General features: G+C 39.0%; 1 protein-coding gene across 2 annotated transcripts in view; it reads right to left on the bottom strand.

The window, feature by feature from the left end:
* Window positions 1–458: 458 nt before the first annotated feature.
* Window positions 459–17,812, bottom strand: part of B4GALT5 (beta-1,4-galactosyltransferase 5) — a 51,412-nt gene continuing 34,058 nt past the window's right edge. For both annotated transcript variants that reach the window (XM_081011457.1, XM_081011456.1), the window contains exons 2-9: window positions 16,166–16,300; window positions 12,363–12,476; window positions 10,926–11,050; window positions 9,741–9,857; window positions 7,766–7,953; window positions 7,450–7,572; window positions 6,678–6,779; window positions 459–3,479 (exon numbers count right to left, since the gene is read on the bottom strand). In XM_081011457.1, the coding sequence (XP_080867583.1) occupies window positions 3,332–3,479; window positions 6,678–6,779; window positions 7,450–7,572; window positions 7,766–7,953; window positions 9,741–9,857; window positions 10,926–11,050; window positions 12,363–12,476; window positions 16,166–16,300 (1,052 nt within the window). In that variant the 3' untranslated portion in view covers window positions 459–3,331. The remainder of the gene's footprint in view (window positions 3,480–6,677; window positions 6,780–7,449; window positions 7,573–7,765; window positions 7,954–9,740; window positions 9,858–10,925; window positions 11,051–12,362; window positions 12,477–16,165; window positions 16,301–17,812) is intronic.

Raw genomic sequence — 17,812 nt, 5'->3', positions numbered from 1 at the left:
TAAGTTTTGATGGTCTAGTTTTGATGGTCTGAAAGTCACCGTATCATGAATTTAAGGCAGCACTTTGTTAAGTAACCCACAGAAGAATCATGTATTTCCCAAAAGAGATTCTGGAATTATAAGAACAAAGAACACCTGGCTCACGATCCTGGAGAAAATTACCCAGGCCACTTCTCTGAACAATAAGGGGCAGTAAGAGTGTGCACATGTTCTTTCTAACAGAAACAGGTTGACCGTCTTCAGTGATTATAATGTTCAAAGTTCAGATACTATCTCATGGAATGTAATGCGGGGGTGGGGGTGGAGAAGATTGAAAAAAGTTGACTTTTAAAAAATAGCTATCTGGCAAGTTGTTTCAACTAAACTGTACATTTAAGGCTTGTCTGTGGTTTGTGCTACATAGAACCTGCAGGTTAAACATTGTTTTGATAAATAATGTGACATCAATAGTCTCTTGGTTCTTGAATATGTATTCTTTTTACTGAAAAAATCATTCATAAATTAACATACAAAAATGTACAAACACATGGGTAAATAAATGTAATGACACAAAGGATTGCTTTGCTGAAAATTGTGTGTGTTTTAAAACACTATAGATTTCAGTGCAAAAATGTACCCCTGGCACCTCATAGAAAACATAAGAGCAAGCTCAAACAATAGGATGGAAGGAAGCTACATGTTGTTCAATGCTACCTTTTCCGAGCAGGTGTTTGGAAATGCATGGTGGTTGCTCAGCTGGTAAACTCTTTCAAGAAGAGGAGCTGTTTTTTTTTTGTTTTTACAAAATGTAGTGGCTTTAAAACAAATGTTTTAGCAAATAAAGACCCACATGGCTCATACAAAAAAATAAAATAACACGCATTTTTATCATAGTGTTCTGCCCCCAGCAGTGTTAGCCAACCGTGCTGATGGAGATGGGGAGCACTGGCCTTGTTGAAATTTCAGCTGCCAAAGTATGTACAGTTTTTAAAATGATTTTCTTTTACACTATAACATCACATGCGCTTGACATTTATGTTTTCAACAATTACATTTACTATATAGTATTTGACTTAGCTGATAAGAATAACAGTGCACATTTCAAAGATATTCCACATTTTAAAAGAGGAAAATAAAACAACTTGATTGGAAAGAACAAAATAAACCAAAAGCCATTGATTAAGGAGTAAAACTGACCCTTTCATGCTAATCTTTAATGCCTTTCTGAGCAGAGGTAATTCCTTTTCTTGTTCAAGAATAGGGGTTCTAGAGGGATGGCAATCTACTCAAAAGCTTGAGGATTTGAAATGCCACACAGACCAATATCTATTCGGGTATATGTAGATGTGATGGTGAATTCAGACATTTTGAAAATACATTCCTCAACTGAAGCACCATTAAATAAAGATGTTGTTTTCTAGATTAAAAAAAAAGAAAGACAAGCAAGAAAAGGGTATGTGTCTTATCCACATCTGAAAAAAGTCAAAATTTAGAAGTCTTTATTGCTATATGTGCCATAAAAAAATAAAAAGACACGCAAATCCTTACCTCTGCAGCAGCCATGAAGGGTTCCCCTTATGAAATATTTTAAAGCACACTTACCAGCATTCTCAAGAGCAGACTTGCTGCCTTTCATATGGGCTGATAAGACAGACACAAACACACATGCGAGCACACACACACACACACACTTTCATAACTCTTTTGAGACGTAAGAAAATAGGCTTGGTCAGTCACACCCACAACAAATGTATATGGGGGATCATACATCCACCGAACCAAAGAAACTAAGTGTAAACTATCCAAGTTAAACAAATTGAAGGCAACAATGCAATAAAAGAAATTAAAGTACTTCTCCGGTTAAGTACTCACAATCTGCGTCTATAAATATATATTAGAGCAATCCAAGAAGACATTTACCAGGGTTATAAGCCCTAGTAAAAAAAAAAAAAGTTTGTACATACAGTATGAACAGGTGGATTTTGAAAAATGAAACAAAAAAGGCACAAATCTAGGATGCCCATTTAAACAAAAACCAGATCTGTGAAACTGAATGGAGGATATGGACCAAGCACTTGTGTCACAGAGACTCACATTCTGCCCCCCTGAACTAATCTCAATGCCCTTCATTCTTTTAATTATGATTTGGAGTCTGGATATATTTATCCCAGTATTTGTACTTGTGCAATACCTTCTCAGTTAACTGTAATAACCAAGAGTTCTAACCTACAATTTTAACCTAGATTAGTTCAGTGTACAGTTTCATTTACACAATAAATATATCAAAATACTATAACTTCCCCACGCCCAAAGTTCAATTACAGGAATCACTGTAGACTTTGCAAACTTAGTCTGAACCAAAAATGTGTGGATATGAGGGGTGAGTGACGACCTACAACTTTTTGGAGAATCTGTCCCTTGCAAAGGCAAAGCTGATTTAGAAGTATTTCTTCCTGTGTTTAGCTTCCACTATGAAATATATGGCAGAATGTGATCAATCAGCATACAATTTGGAAAGGCTATCCAACCACAAAATGCACGAGACTGGTCTTTGTTCATTAATGAATGGAATCCCTATTTCCAAAGTCAGATTCCACCCCCCAAATAAGCACTGCTATGGCTTCCATTTGTTAAGCTTCATAACCTACTAGCAGAGTCCCAAACCTGCAAACAGACAGGTAAGTAGCTCTGAAGAAAATTACTCACATGAATGTAATCTGATGTTCTGATGTGTTTGCACAGGTGGGGGCTTACATAAATTATCTTATGTTGTAAACCTTCAGCTTCAGTTCGGGATCATAAAATAGTTATAAAAAATGCAATTTCTACAAGCTTATTTACACCTGCACTTCTTTAAGAAGTGATTCTGTGGTGTGTGTATGTATATATATTTATATACAGTATATAGTCTTCAAGCAGTTCAGTTAAAAAAAACCAATAGAAACACAAATGTAGAAGAATGATATCATTGTTAAGTAGCAGTTCATCTCCCATTAGGGTCATTGCCTCCAGATAAGCTTCTGGCACCCAAAGTCAAGAAGCCAATGGCGTCCTTTTTAGCCAAACTGGTTTGATGAACAGGAAAGCACATTCAGTCACAGTTTGGTATTGAAGATTAAGGAGATGGAATGCTGGAACAAAAGCAGCAGGTCACATCACTGTTCTTTAAAAAGAGAAATCAAAAAGCAAGTGAAGTCCAAGCTCGCTGCACAGTCTTGAGTGAGTTTATAATCTGACGATCTGTGTGCGTGGAGTATTATTCTTCAAAATTACTGTGATCCTTCATTAGACACAAGATTTTTCTTGTCCAAGAGATACCTACAAAATAATATGTTTTCTTCTTTTCATCTTCTCAGTATTCATTCACCAGAGCCAGCTCTGGCGTCAGGTTGACAGTTATGTTTTTATACAAGGCGTCATATGTAACATTTGGAAAGTAGTTCAAGTTATTGAGGCCATCTAATTCTTGCCTCTCTTTGGACTTCCTCAGCAGTGCATACCTATTGGAATAAAAAGTTGGGAGACATTAAGGTAAATGTTCAAAACTGAAGATGAGAAATTAGTGTATTTCTACTAACAGGATGCTTAGTACGATAGACTTCTGTCCCTAAACATATTACAAGCATTCAGAAAGTAATGATCATAAGTAGGAGACTGGGATTTCAAAAAGCACACTGAGAAATATTTTTAATTTGCAATTAGATTTGCATCAGACATACTGTGGCAGGAAATGCAACATAATTTATTTTCAAGCCCCACCTCCTAAAAAAAATTATTATGCACAACTGCAAGACTGCTTTCCAATTTTCTATATTGTGTACAGGGCTGCCACAAATACCAGGCCCAGAGCCCTATGTTCTTAGCTTTCATTTAGAAAAAGTAAGTCAATCTGACATACCTAAAGAAAGTTATAAAACAGTGCAGAGATACATCTCTAAGGCTTTGACCTCAGCAGGCAGCACTATTGCTAAAGACAGTAAAAATACTTCATCGCTGTTGTTAAGCAATCAGATGAAAGAATGTTGACCACCCCCACCTAGGACTTGTGACTGAACGATTTGGCTGTGCTCCTCCAAACACCTCTTTGAACCACTTTGCAGATTTGTTAATTGGGGCAAATCCTCATGAGAGTTTAATATAGCCTGGGGCTATTTTCAAGGCCAGGGCTTAGCTCTGAAGTCATGTGCAGAGCGGCCACTCTCCAATGGGCTTCCCATAGGCATCATGGTGAGAAACAGGAACTTGAACTAGATGGGCTTCTGGACTGATCAAGCTGGACTTCAGTGAAGCTCTGTCCCACATATTTGGAGTTAGAGAGGAAAGGCTGCTAAGTTGAGGGACATTACCTGCAGGCAGGTTTAATTCATGGCTACTCTGTTTTTAAATGTGACACACAGTCTCTGCCTGCCAACTGCAGCAGCAGAATGAAATCTGGGAAGTTAAGTGAAATAATGCATCAAATGGCTCATCAAGGCAAAGGAGAGATTGGAAAACAGCCCAGAACATGCACTGCAGACTCATTCTATGCTTGAGTGTGCAGTTAATTTAGAGAGCATGCTGCAATACACATACAATATGTGTGTGTGCTTTATGAAGGGCTGCCCTTTTATCTGGTCTGGAACCTGCAAGAAGTGCAGAATACAATGGACACGCCTACACACAGGAGCAGGTTACCAACAACATGCCACTCATTTGCTGAAAGAACTGTACTAGTTGCCTATTTGCTACCAGGCCAAGATTCTTGTGTTAATTCACATAGCCATTAAAAAAACAAAACAAAAAAACCTTAGGCCCCAAGTACAGGCAACTGCCCATTTACTCAGGAGTTGCATTCCAAGGAACCACACGTTTCTGCAGGATGTAAGCCCCCCTGCCCTGCCAAAAACGTTGGGTGTGTCAGTGGTCGTACATGTGTCAATTGCACACCAATGGGGAGTTGCCTGTACCTTAAGGACTTCCCAATCCCTTACACTCCATCTCTATCACAGAGATCTTCTGTTAGGACACATTTGGTTGTCCCCCATCATCTTTATGTTCAGCCAGCCTTCACCAGGGACTGAGCCTTTAGTGTGGCAGGCTCTGCCCTTTGGAACTCCTTGCCAACGGTCTGGCAGATGTCATTCCTATTTTGGAACTTGAAGTTTTTACCTTGAATTGACATGCTATTTGTGTTTTTATTGTAATTTTTGTTAGGAAACTGGCATTTATTATTCAAATAAATAAATTATACACACACAAACTGTATAACACTTAAAAATTTCCTGTTTACTTCTTTATCACAATTTCTGTTATTTAATAGCAATTGGCATTATCCTGCAAGAATAGCCACTACTGACAAAGTTGCCAAGTCATCCTCAACATCTTTTTCTTAAAGCAAATGTACAAAATATCTAGCTGCCTGTTTGTGGAAAGGGGTGGGGAAAGCCTCATTCAAGTGGAGAATACTGAACTCATCAAGTTATTTACATTTAAGTGCTTGGATCGCTTTTAGATTTCTGAATGTCATGGTTCAGAATAAAGTAGCAGAAGCATGTTTTAGAATAAAATAGGAGAAACATATTTCCCAAGTGAAAGCATTAGTAAATCCTCATTTGTGCCAAGCCTTGCTAAGGCAGAGAAAACCATATGAGCCTCTGTCAAGTATTGCAATGGCTGCTGGGTTTGTACCCATGAAGCTGCCTTGTACAGAATCAGACCATTGGTCCATCTAGCTTAATACTGTCTATACCAACTGGCAGCAGCTCTCCAGGGTTTCAGACAATGGGTGTCTCCCAGACTTACATGGAGATGCTGGGGAGTGAAAATTATACGTCTACATGCAAATCAGATGCTCCATTGAGCTATTAGCCTTCAATATAAATTAGTCAATATAAATTAGTGTGTCAGCTTCTTCTGCCCAAGTCCCATGCAATGAATATGTATAGCAAAATAATGGCATAGCTATATTTCAGTGAGGCGTGGGGAAAAAATCACGTGGATTGTCCATGATCAGAAGTTGCATTTTATACATGCACAGCTGAAGTTAATTTTATTGTAGCTGGCATACTGACGTTTCTGGTGATGTTACAGGGCTGGTTGAGCTCTGCACAAGAATCCAGAATCTTCACTCTTGGTAATCCAATTGAAATATTGGGCAGGTTTGGGCAAGGGCTGAGCAAGGTATTTTTATTCTATTTACATTAATTGGGCAACCAATGTGATTTCTGGAATTGAGACACAAGGTAATTGTATATGAATGTCTGGGTTGGTAGGTTTGATCCAGCACAATGGAAGTTCCTAGTGCCACTACATATATTTCTGTGATAGACATAACACGTCAGCTATATGCTAAAATCATCTGCATCTCTCAGGATGGCCAAGCATGGATTCAAATGCTAAGGAATCACAGAGGTGCAAGCCAATATAATCTGTAACACCAGACAACGAAGCGTCAGAGCCACATACATTTCTGAAGAAGTGTGATTATACCAAGCTTGACTATGATGCTGGAGAATGATGTTGAAGAATGTAAGCAACAACACCCCATATATGGTTTAAAGTATCACACTAGAAGCTTTTAAGTCACTTGACTCCACCCTTAGTTTTTAAGGTGGCAGAGTTTTAGTGTTTGAGATCAGACAGGTTAGCAACAGACACATGCCTGAAGTGCTAGGAAATCTGTACTCTCATGAGTATTTCTCTGATAAAATTTGACTTGCCTTCCTAAGAACTGCACTTCTCCTCTGTGATGATGTGGAATAGACTTGTATTTCCCTGTATCTCCTTCTGGCCGAGTCACCAAGTAGCCTGCATAGTGCACTCTGGAGGGGAAAGAGGAAAGAGAAAAACTTTTTAGCATTTTTGACTTCAACATTTGCCAGGACTGCACAATCTGAGCAATAACCCCCAAAATATGGTTTGTAAGCTAGTGCTCCTGACAATCTTATGTAACCAAAATGATCATATTTATACCATGTGTAGGTCAAATGCTTAACTGAACATCATACTTTAGTTAGGAAATACAATGGGCAATGGGGGGGGGGGGAGAAGAAAGCATGTGACCCTGAGACAGAGCAGCCCACCACCCCATCCAGAACTGCTAAGTAAAGAAAACCCATCCCACAGGACATAAAAATGTTACATATCGTGGAAGATCTTCCTTAAAAGTCATGCAGAGGGGGGGTGGGAGTTGTCTAAATGTTACTCTGAAAGACTGGAAGTCACAGGCACATGGCCAAATTACACAGAAGGGAAATAGGCAATCCCTATGGGTAGCTTATACTGCCAAGATAGGTGTGTGTCCCAGAAGAAGTGTTACCAATCCTCAATCATTCCAAAGCTAAGCCAGCCCTAACCCCCATGCCACAATATTTTATATCCTAATTCTTGTTATTCATCTGGCACAGTGGGAATTGGATAGCCTATGGGGGAGTCATAACACAATTAGAACTTGCATGTAATGCAATCCCACCTATTTTGCATGCAATTTACCTGTTCCAAAGGTCATCATCTTCTCCGCCCCAGCCCCAGAAGGCATTTGGAAAGCCATTGATTTTTTTAAACTGTTCCACTGTTAAGCCACTCACTCCTCCAAAGAACTCATTGTAAGGGAGGCTGTATAAAAAGAAGTTTCAGTCAAGGTTACTATGAACAGAACTTAATACAGGTAAGAACAAATTTGGCTTCCTTTTCATTGCCTGTCATAAATAGCACTTTTCTAGGATGCAAACTGACACAGAAGTGTCTGCCTCTGCTTACTTTAACCATTTTAACTTGAAAAGTAAAGCACATGATTGTAGTTACTTACAGATACATATATTTATCCAGCTTTGCTGCAAAGTGTCTTGGCATCTGCCCACATCCATAATAGTTACGGTCATTTTCAGGTATATGGTCCACATCATGGAAGATTAAACAATCCCAGTCCAAGTCCTTCATTGCTTCCCGAAAGCCAACATTGAAGAGCATGGCGCGGTTAAAGGGTTGGTTACCAGCCTGAGAGAGAATCCCAACCAATTAATTACATGTGTTCATTCATTTGTTTACAACACTAGAGATGGAGAATTCTGGTTCACATTTAAGTGCTAACCTAATTCATATCACTTGGTATAATGCATGGATCAGAATGCAGATTTTGCACTTCTCAAAATTTTGCAACCGTTTTCAGTTCAAAAAAAATGAAACATGTAAAAAAAAGGTGGGTGTTTTGGGATAAAATTAGAAATGTGTATATTGAGATAAATATATTTAAATATATTGCAAAAGAATACATATTTATGTATTTAATACAATTTTAAATACATATTTTTCTTTTCTTTTTTAAATCACAGATAATGCAAAAACTGAACAGTCTTCCACATGTACATGTGTGAAATCGACATTGACTGGAAAAAAACCTGATGTGTCCATCCCTACCAGGAACTTTAGGGATGCAAATCCTATGTTGTACCACTCAGCTATATCTCATCAATTGCCAATGTGAGGACTACAGCTAATTGGCAGAGTTCATGCTTTACAAGGTTTCAGGTTCAATCCCAATCATCTCCAGTCAATAGAAATTCAGGGACTAGGTGTTGGTAAATACTTCTGACTGAGATCCTGGAAATCTGCTGCACACTAGGACAATGTTGAGCTAAATAAACCAACCATGTGGCTCAGGCTGACAGAAAATTTTGTTAGAAAAACACAATGAGTAACTAGGGATAAGTAACTGTCTCTCTTTTTCATAGAATAACTGCTTAGAACTAATTTCAGGAAAGACCTGAAGAAAAATACAATCTAAATCAAGGCAGAAACATATTTAGAAGGTATACAAAAGATGTAAGGGCTTTTGGAATTAACTTGCAACACTGCTTGAACAGGTTAGGTTTCTTCTAGATCCCATTTGCCCAATACTACACAGACTGGCCAGTTTGGATTTGTGGCCTGGTCATTTTCCGCAGCCTGGGGGCTAGAAGCTCTACATGTCTCATAGATACACTACAGATATATATACTGACTTTCTAACAGTTAATTACCTCCCAGATTGGATGAACAACTAGAGTAACTGCAATTTACTTCAGCTTGACAATTACTTCGACAATTTTCTTCCTTTTCTTGCCTCCCCAATAAATTCTGCTTGCTACATAAACATAGGACAATTTATCACACTTGTCTTTTTTAGTCGCATTGGCTAAGAACTACTAGTGCCAAGCCCTGAGGAGTTCACATGCACCTTTAAGGGCAGTATGGCAAATAAAAAATAGTTACAATATGGTATCTCAGTTACTTGCAGAGAGTTTGGTTATAGGAGCATTTCACTGCTGCACAGCAATTTAATATGAAAAGTTCATTTCAAAACCAAGGCCAAAATCAGCAATATCCGCTAAAAAGAACTTACAGGATGATTACATCAGCTTTCAGAGCAAAGTGTGACACCAGAAAATAATTTAAGTTTAATGGTGCATGTTTGGAGAGGTTTCATAAAAACCTGCTGGACTGATTACAGGATAAAGTGAAGTAGTATTTGGGTCCCAACTGCTGATCACAGAAAGGGGACATTCACTACCACACGGGGAAAGCTAACATGGCATGCATTTTGGCATCACTAACTGCAGGCACATTCTGGGCACATTTTAGGGATTTAATACAGTATGCAAGAGCCCTATGGAAAGCACAGTTTACTGTCTTTCTCTCAACGCGTATTTCGGAAAGAAAACCATTACTAGGTCATCTTATTTCAATGTATGTTCTTCTGAAGAGAAATTAGATGGGGGGGCAACAATACACACAAACTAACTTACTTGCTCAATAACATAAAATGCAAACTGTAAACGTTGGTGTTGCAGCATTGGAATAAGGTGTCTAAAGAGGACTGGCAGATGCTCATAACGGTTGCGGAATGGGATAAGGATTGCCACCTAGAGACAAAAAAAATGACCATTAGTTCTTTCTAGATCTTGGAAGCAACCAAAACTTTATCAATTCACAGGCTACCAGCACAAAACACCAAGGACACGTAAATCAAATGGATACAATCTTCCAGAGTAAAATCTACAAGAATGGGCAACTGGCAAAACTATCCTCATCCCTTGAGAATTTGAACCTGGATTTCAGAATCCTTCTAGCGTTTTAAAGCCTGCTGCAATTCAAACTTTTGTTATGTACAGTGGATACGAATGGGATCCATTCCGGAGCCCCATTCGCATCCAGAAGCAAACGTAACTAGCGATGGCACGTCTGCACACACAAGCGTCACTTTTTGCCGCTTCTGCGCATGACATCATTTTGAGCTTCTGCTTCGGGTTGCTTCGGAGCGCAACTCGAACGCGCTCAACCCGAAGCGCATTCAACCCGAGGTATGACTGTACTCAAGAGTTACAAACAGGGATTTCAGAATATTAAAGACATGACCAGACAGCTCCATGTTAGGGAGCAGGATGGTCTGAACCTATTTAATTCTTTTACACAACCACTGAAAGCTTCAGCTGCCACAGGTACACACTTAACAACATAGACCAGGCTAGACTGTGCAATTGATATAGCCTGAGGAAGAGAAAGTTTGTATGGGTGTGCATCCACCAGAATATCTATAGCTGTGGAAAGCAGTCCTTTCTAAACTGATTTCTTCTTCAGGACTAAATTAGATGTGTTAAAAAGGAGGCTCTTTTCCCCATCCCCAGTTACTATAATGGGGAATGTAAAATGGCTACAACTTTTTTTCTTTTCACAGAAGTGGATTAAATGCGCAAGCTCAACAGTCCCTCCAGAGTGTATTAAGCCTCCCAAACTGGGGGCAGATACATCTGAGGGATTTTATGCAGGGCACTTTGGAAGTTTGTTTCTTTAAAAAACAAAGGGAAAAGTATTTTTCATTTTCTGCAGGAATTGGATGTAAGTTAGCTATGCAAGCCTATTATTTTCCTTACGGTATAATAATACTATTGTTTGGGAAAGATAAGCTTCAGCTTTCCCTGTCTTTATATTACCTTCCAACGAGGCAAACAGTCTTTAGGCTTCCAGTGGCCTCCTAGTTTGATAGCAGGATCTTGAGAGAAGAGTTGGTGGATCTCTTCCATACTGATTTCACTCATATTTACATCAATAGGGCCCTCTGCGTACATAGTTAAAAAGCAGGTTATGAGAAAAAACAAGTACAGCTCTGATTGAGAATATGCATTTACAATTCTTGAATTTCTTTACCCCATCATATTGCTGCACATTTCAATTCTTACATTTTCATAACTCCCAGTATGTCAAAAGCAATTGATTTCTATATATATATATATATGGGGTTATAATTGATTTTGAGGTGTGCTCAATATGTTTTGTAGAACGTTGACTTCTCATATTAAAGGAATGATGCAGCTGAAGTTCAACACTTTGAATCAGGGGTCAGCAAACCTTTTCAGCAGGGGTCCGGTCCACTGTCCCTCAGACCTTGTCGGGGGTCGGACTATTTTTTTTTTGGGGGGGGGGGGGGGGATGAACGAATTTCTATGCCCCACAAATAACCCAGAGAAGCATTTTAAATAAAAGCACACATTCTACTCATGTAAAAATACCAAGCAGGCCCCACAGATAACCCAGAGATGCATTTTAAATAAAAGGATACTTTCTACACATGTAAAAACACTCTGATTCCCGGACTGTCTGCAGATTTAGAAGGTGACTGGGGCGGATCCAGCCCCCTGGGCCTTACTTTCCCTACCCATGCTTTGAATTCAAGCTTCATTGAATTCAACTGTAAAGTGTTAAGCAGATAGACTGTCTCATCAGGTTTAGGGTAACAACATGGGAGGCTGTAAAAAAAATTGCACTTATCATGGTTACAATCCTTATCCCTCTCATGGCTTGTTGGTATGTTTTAAACAGATTTTATATATGTATATAGTTTAAATTCTATCTCTGTTTAATTGTATTTTAATGATATATTTTTCTATGTTTTTAGCTGTACTTGTTTTTATCTGTAAGCCACCTTGAATCTCATTAGGGAAAAAGGTAGGATAATAATAATAATAATAATAATAATAATAATAATAATAGCTTGCATTTAAAGTTTTTAAGAGACTCACACAGCAAATGTTCAATGTGGTATCTAGCCTTGTCCTTCAACATAATTATCTGAGTTCATGTTTGAATCTGAGTATTTTAAGACCAGCAATACATGGAACATGCTATCTCATCTTTGGACTGAATTAGTGTTACAATCTTCTCAATCGCTCAACCAGTGAAGCACTCATTACTACTAGAAAATTGAGAATTCTTGAAGAACAATGAAGACTTCAAATACACCACAAAAATAAAGAGTACCTCCTACTTACTCATCCAACTGGCTCTTAAGCCCATAGATAATGAGGGGCTACGAAATGAAAGGAGTGATGAGAAAGTAAGGCAAATTGTTCTGCAAGTCCTTCGGTACTTACTCATAGAAGGGAGTCTTTCAGGGCAGGTATGGTTTGGAAAGTATGTAAAGTCTTCAGGAAGAAAAGTTGTTGTTTGCAGAAATGTTTCACTGTGGTTCAAATCAAGAGGATAATCTGGGAGGTGGGAGGAGAGAAAAGAGTGCTATTTATGCTATTAACTTTGCAGGCTCTTTTACTCATCAACAATATCTGCTGCTAACCACAACATTTAGAGCAGGGGTGAACAAACCTTTTCAGCAGGGGGCCGGTCCACTGACCCTCAGACCTTGTGGGGGGCCAGACTATATTTTTTTGGGGGGAATGAACAAATTCCTATGCCCCACAAACAACCCAGAGATGCATTTTAAATAAAAGCACGCATTCTACTCATGTAAAAACATGCTGATTCCTGGACCATCTGCGGGCTGGATTGAGAAGGCAATTGGGCCACATCCAGCCCCCGGGACTTAGTTTGCCTACCCATGATTTAGAGTACTTCGCTGCTTCACCATCAAGTGCTATACAACACAAATAAGCATGTTCCTAGCATTAATTCTATATTAAGCAATAAAACTATGGAGTTATTAATGGGTTACAAATCTATAAAGCAACTAAGGCACTGCTGACAGTGTTTTCCCAGAGAAGCCATAGAGTTCTCTAATACATTTGAAAAATTCCAGCCACTCATTCTAAGGTTTGTCATGCTGCATCTCTCATTTTGTACAACCTCTGTGCCTTGAAAGATAAGTTTTCATTATTAGTTTGAAAAAATGTGATGCACAGAGTAAATTAATTCAACTATGTAATAACTGTTCTGGCTGTTATCCTTTGCCCAAATCTAATCTGGTTAGGTAGGCTTTGCTCCCCTAAACCAGACTCCTACAACTGCCTTGTTCCCTTCAACCACAAGAATCTACTAAGACACTTACGGACACCTAGCTCAAACAAAAAAATTGCTTTACAGGATGCTGCAGCTGAATCTTAAGCTGTGCAAATTCTATGCACAGTTATGGTATTCTTGGTTTAACAGGAATATGTCCCAAGGTTCTTCTGGGGACAATAGGACAATAGCACAGGTACAGCCTTGTGCCTCTCTGCCTAATCTTCTCCATCTATTTGGTTTTTCCCCCTAACTCCATCTCTGTCCAAGGGCTGTAAGTTATGCCTTCCCCCCCCCAGTCAGTTGAAGAATTCACAGAGCATTTTTTTTTAAATGAAATGTCAAGTCACAAGTGCTTATTTGCATTTTCAGGGAATAATTCAGTAGCCCCAAGCTATCAAGTGAGTCAGTAGGGCCTGCAAAGTTAAGACAGAAAAGGTATTGCAATTATAGTCTAACATTAAAAATTACCCCTCCATCATTTCAACTCATGCCATAAAGGTCAGCAGTCATAAAGCTTATTGTATTGGAACATAATACAACAGAAGCTGACATGCAAATCAGCAATGACAATCCAGAGGACACTATTAGCATCTGGATGAGCCATTTGTTATGGTCATTGCCATATTTAAATAAACAAATTTCTATTAAAATCAGGCAAGTACATGTTGTATTTCTGCTTGCTTTGTTCTACTCGTCATGCTTTTCATGAATGTTACTATTTTAGTATAGCACAGGGTTCCCTGCTAACACACTGAAAAATGCTAGAGAGTTCAATAGTAGTACTACTAGCAGAAGCTTCATTTAATTACTGGGATCTTGCACAGAGCTGCTGCATTCAGCTTCTGCCTCCAGGTTCCCATTGACATCTGACTGGCCATTGTGAGAACATGATACTAGACTAGACAGGGTCTTTGGCCTGATCTGGCAGGGTTCTTATGCTCTTTCCATAAATAAGATAAACCTTCACTCCACTCATACTCACTGCAATTCTACCATTCTCCTAAGTTTTAGCTTGTTTGTCTTTTCTCCACAGGTAAAAAGAGAAAACTACTGAAAGGTATGTGGATTATTCAAATGTAGCTGAATGACAGTCCCTCCCAAAATACAACATCAATAGTGCATCCTAGTACCAAAGAACCCTTGGACCAATTGCCTGGATTGCATGCCAGGTTTCATAACTTCCTCAAGCCATCTAAAAATAGCATTAGGAAAATGAGACAACTGGCATTTACAAAGATGACTGGCTTAGTTGTGTAATCTAAAAAACTGTGACAGATGTATAAGGTTATTAAAGGTTCCTTCTTCCCATATGCATAGGGAAATCCATATCTTACAGAGCTCCTCCTTCACTTGTCCTCCCAGAAAGAGAAAATCTGCAGTAGTTTCCACCTCTTGGGTGTGGTAGTTAAATGGAAATTAAAATGACATTATTATTGCCAAACAATACTGAACAAATGAGACCAAGTTGATTTTGCAACCAACTGTGATTCAAGGGTTGTGTGTCAGCCCAAAATGATGACAATTTCTATGAATGTATGCTTGATGGTTTGGGGTTCAATATAACACTAACAGCAATGAGAAGACCAATGCAGTACCTAATTCCAGCTCAGAGTATTTGAACAGCCTAGGACTTTGAACAAATAGACATGTAAGGTAAACAGAATTTTCTGGTTGTATATCTGCTTTGCTTTTTGCATCATCATCATCATTTAGTGCAGAAACAATGAGCCTACTTCTCCCCATACTTGCTCAATGTTCTGGGAATGTAGTGAAACTAGATGGCTTTTCCTAGGTTTCAGAATGAGTCAAACTAACAGGTTTCCAATGACCTTTTGGCCTAAAGGTAAGGTAGGCTATACCTTCTTGTAGATAATGAGCACTCAAGTTGAGATACTGTTATTTAACTGACTACAGGCATCCTTCTAAGGGTCCACAAATGGAGACCAGGTCCAGAAAAGAAACTATTGAGTTTGTTCCCACAGCTAGACTTGCATACACAAGCATGAGGCTGGTTCATATAAAAAACCATGTTTGTTCTGTACTATAACATAGTATGATGTGCAAACAAGGCTAATGTGTTGTCCACTTTAGCTCATTCAGTGTGAACTGTTCATATAGCAATGAGCAGTGATCAAAAATGTTATTTGGCTATGTATTTGAGACAGAAGAGTGTCAACTGTGTCATCAGCAGGCAAAATCACTGTGCAGTGGGCTACTGGTAAGACTACTAAGTGACTTGGGTAACCATCCAGAAGATGGCATAAACTGCAGAATCACTTCTGGGGTTTTTTCATAGAAACACAGGAAGCTGCCTTATACTAGGCCAGACTATTGGTCCATCTTGCTCAGTATTGTCTACATTGACTGGCAGCAGCTCTCCAGGGTTTCAGGTAGGTAATCTTTGCCAGCCCTGCCTGGTGATGCCGGGGATTGAACCTGGGACATTCTGTGTACCCTAGGCGTAACATTTGAAAAAAGACCTCTGACAGATCCAATGTATTAAATAGATGCCCAGCTGAGAAGAGAGCTATAATGCGCAGCTGAACTACTGGCACCATATGTAAGTTCATTAAACATAGGGAATAGGCATTTTATTCAGGTCATAGTAGAAACAGTGTTAGTTAAGTAAAGTGTATTATTAGTATATATTAGTAACAGCCCCGTAATCGAATCAGAGTAAAGCTTATGAGGTTAAAATTCAAGTCAGGAACATAGATGATTACTATCCGAGATATTCAAACAGAAAACAAGGTACTTCAGTATCCTTATAAATGCCACTATCATACACTGGTTCCACTGGAAATCTCAATGCGACAGCTTTCAGTCTACTGTGTCTAAAAGCTGTTCAATGATTCTTGGGATAAGGTCAGACAAAGGGAAGTTCCCCACTCCTACCTGAGACGGTCTTTTTTACCTTAGGAGAAAGGTTTATTAAACATACCTGAGTCATTCCCACTGCTGTTCCTCTTGGCATAGGCACTGCGGACCACCTGTTCATAAACCTGAGCTCCTATTGTTCTCATGTTTTCACGAATCATGATGCCTTGGGCTTGCATCATGAAGAGGTAGGTGTTCACTGCAAGAAAAACGAAGGTTAAATTAGTCACGGCCTTTTTACAGAAAGAAGACAAGTTCTAAAATCTTTTTAAAATTATTTCTTTGCCAATGGTCACTACAGAATGTGTCTTATGTATATTGCTTCTCAATTGCTGTGTATTTTAGATGTATGATATATACAGGTTTTTGTTTTGTTTTTGCTTAAACTCACATCCACTGGAACAGGTTTGTGTGCTTTGAGGTGAAGAAATTTAATAAAATTAGTGAAAGCAGGAAGAGACCACAAGGGCCAACCTGCAATGCCAGTACTCTGCAGGAAGGCCCATCTCTTCTCACCCTTTAGAAAATGAGCAAAACTAGCTAGACATGCCTCCCTGGGCAGGAAGTTTTGTAGGGTGGGGGTGCTACTACCAAGAAGGACCATGAAGTGAGAAATAAGGTAGCACACATATGCTACACAGGGCACCAAAGACAGCCATTAGGTATGCTTGGCAATCATGCTATGTAGTGAACTGTGAAGACTAGATGCGCATTTTGCCACAGGCTATGCAGGCAGGGAGATAAGTAGTACTGGAATTTTTTCAGATGTGTTCAAGCACAGAGTTTGTTAACTCCAGGCCATTGCTTTTATTTTGACAGAAGTGGAAAATAAATTCCATCCAGGCAGAATGTGCAATGTCAATGCAAGTTGACAAAAAACACCAAGTTTTTATTCAGTGAAGGGCTCTCCTATTTAAAAACAAAGGCCCCTTGCAAGTTTACACTACAGAGGAGAATGTGTGAAGAAATTGTTCTAATTATTGCATGTTGGAAAAGTCCAGTGGGGTGAAAGCCCTGATCAATACTTATTCTGACACTGGGGTTATTTAATGCAACACACACAAAATGAACCATGTATTTCAGATACTAATGTATGAAAACTGTATCAACTGTATCAACTGCCCTTGATTTTTACTTGATGCAGTACTAAAAAGTTGGCCTGCAAATAAAAAGAAACACAATGTTGGCCTTAAACACATACATCAGAGAGTAACACACAAAGGGCTAGACTCTAGATCGTTAGTCAGCAAGAAAAGACTGCATCAAGTTAGATCTGAGGAAGCTCATAGAAAATAAATTCATTTGGTTGTGCCATGGCTCATCAGATGAAAGCAGGGAGTCACTTTCTCAGGAAGATTCTTGTCAACCATCCTGTGCAAGAGGCCTACAGTTTTCCAAACTACAGTAAGCCCACAACTTATACACATTTAACTTGTGCCGATTCAGCTTTATGTACTTGGCAAAAAAATTAAAAGGGGGCCATCCAAGAAAAAAATACTTTGGCAATCTCACCTGCCATTTGAACCCAAAGTGTTTTGACTATGCACACTTTTGGCTTTAGATGCAATCCCCACATAACACCCACATAGGTTGCAGGCTTGTGGTTGGTAAAAAAAATTCTATGCTGGGCTTTCATACTAGGTCATATGGGAAAGGGGTGGTACTCACATGAATGCTCTTCCATGAACAAAAATAAATATATCCATATGTT

Source organism: Podarcis pityusensis (assembly GCF_964106645.2).
Source record: "Podarcis pityusensis genome assembly, chromosome: 6".
Taxonomy (NCBI): Eukaryota; Metazoa; Chordata; class Lepidosauria; order Squamata; family Lacertidae; genus Podarcis; species Podarcis pityusensis.
This window is presented reverse-complemented; position numbering and strand designations above follow the sequence as displayed.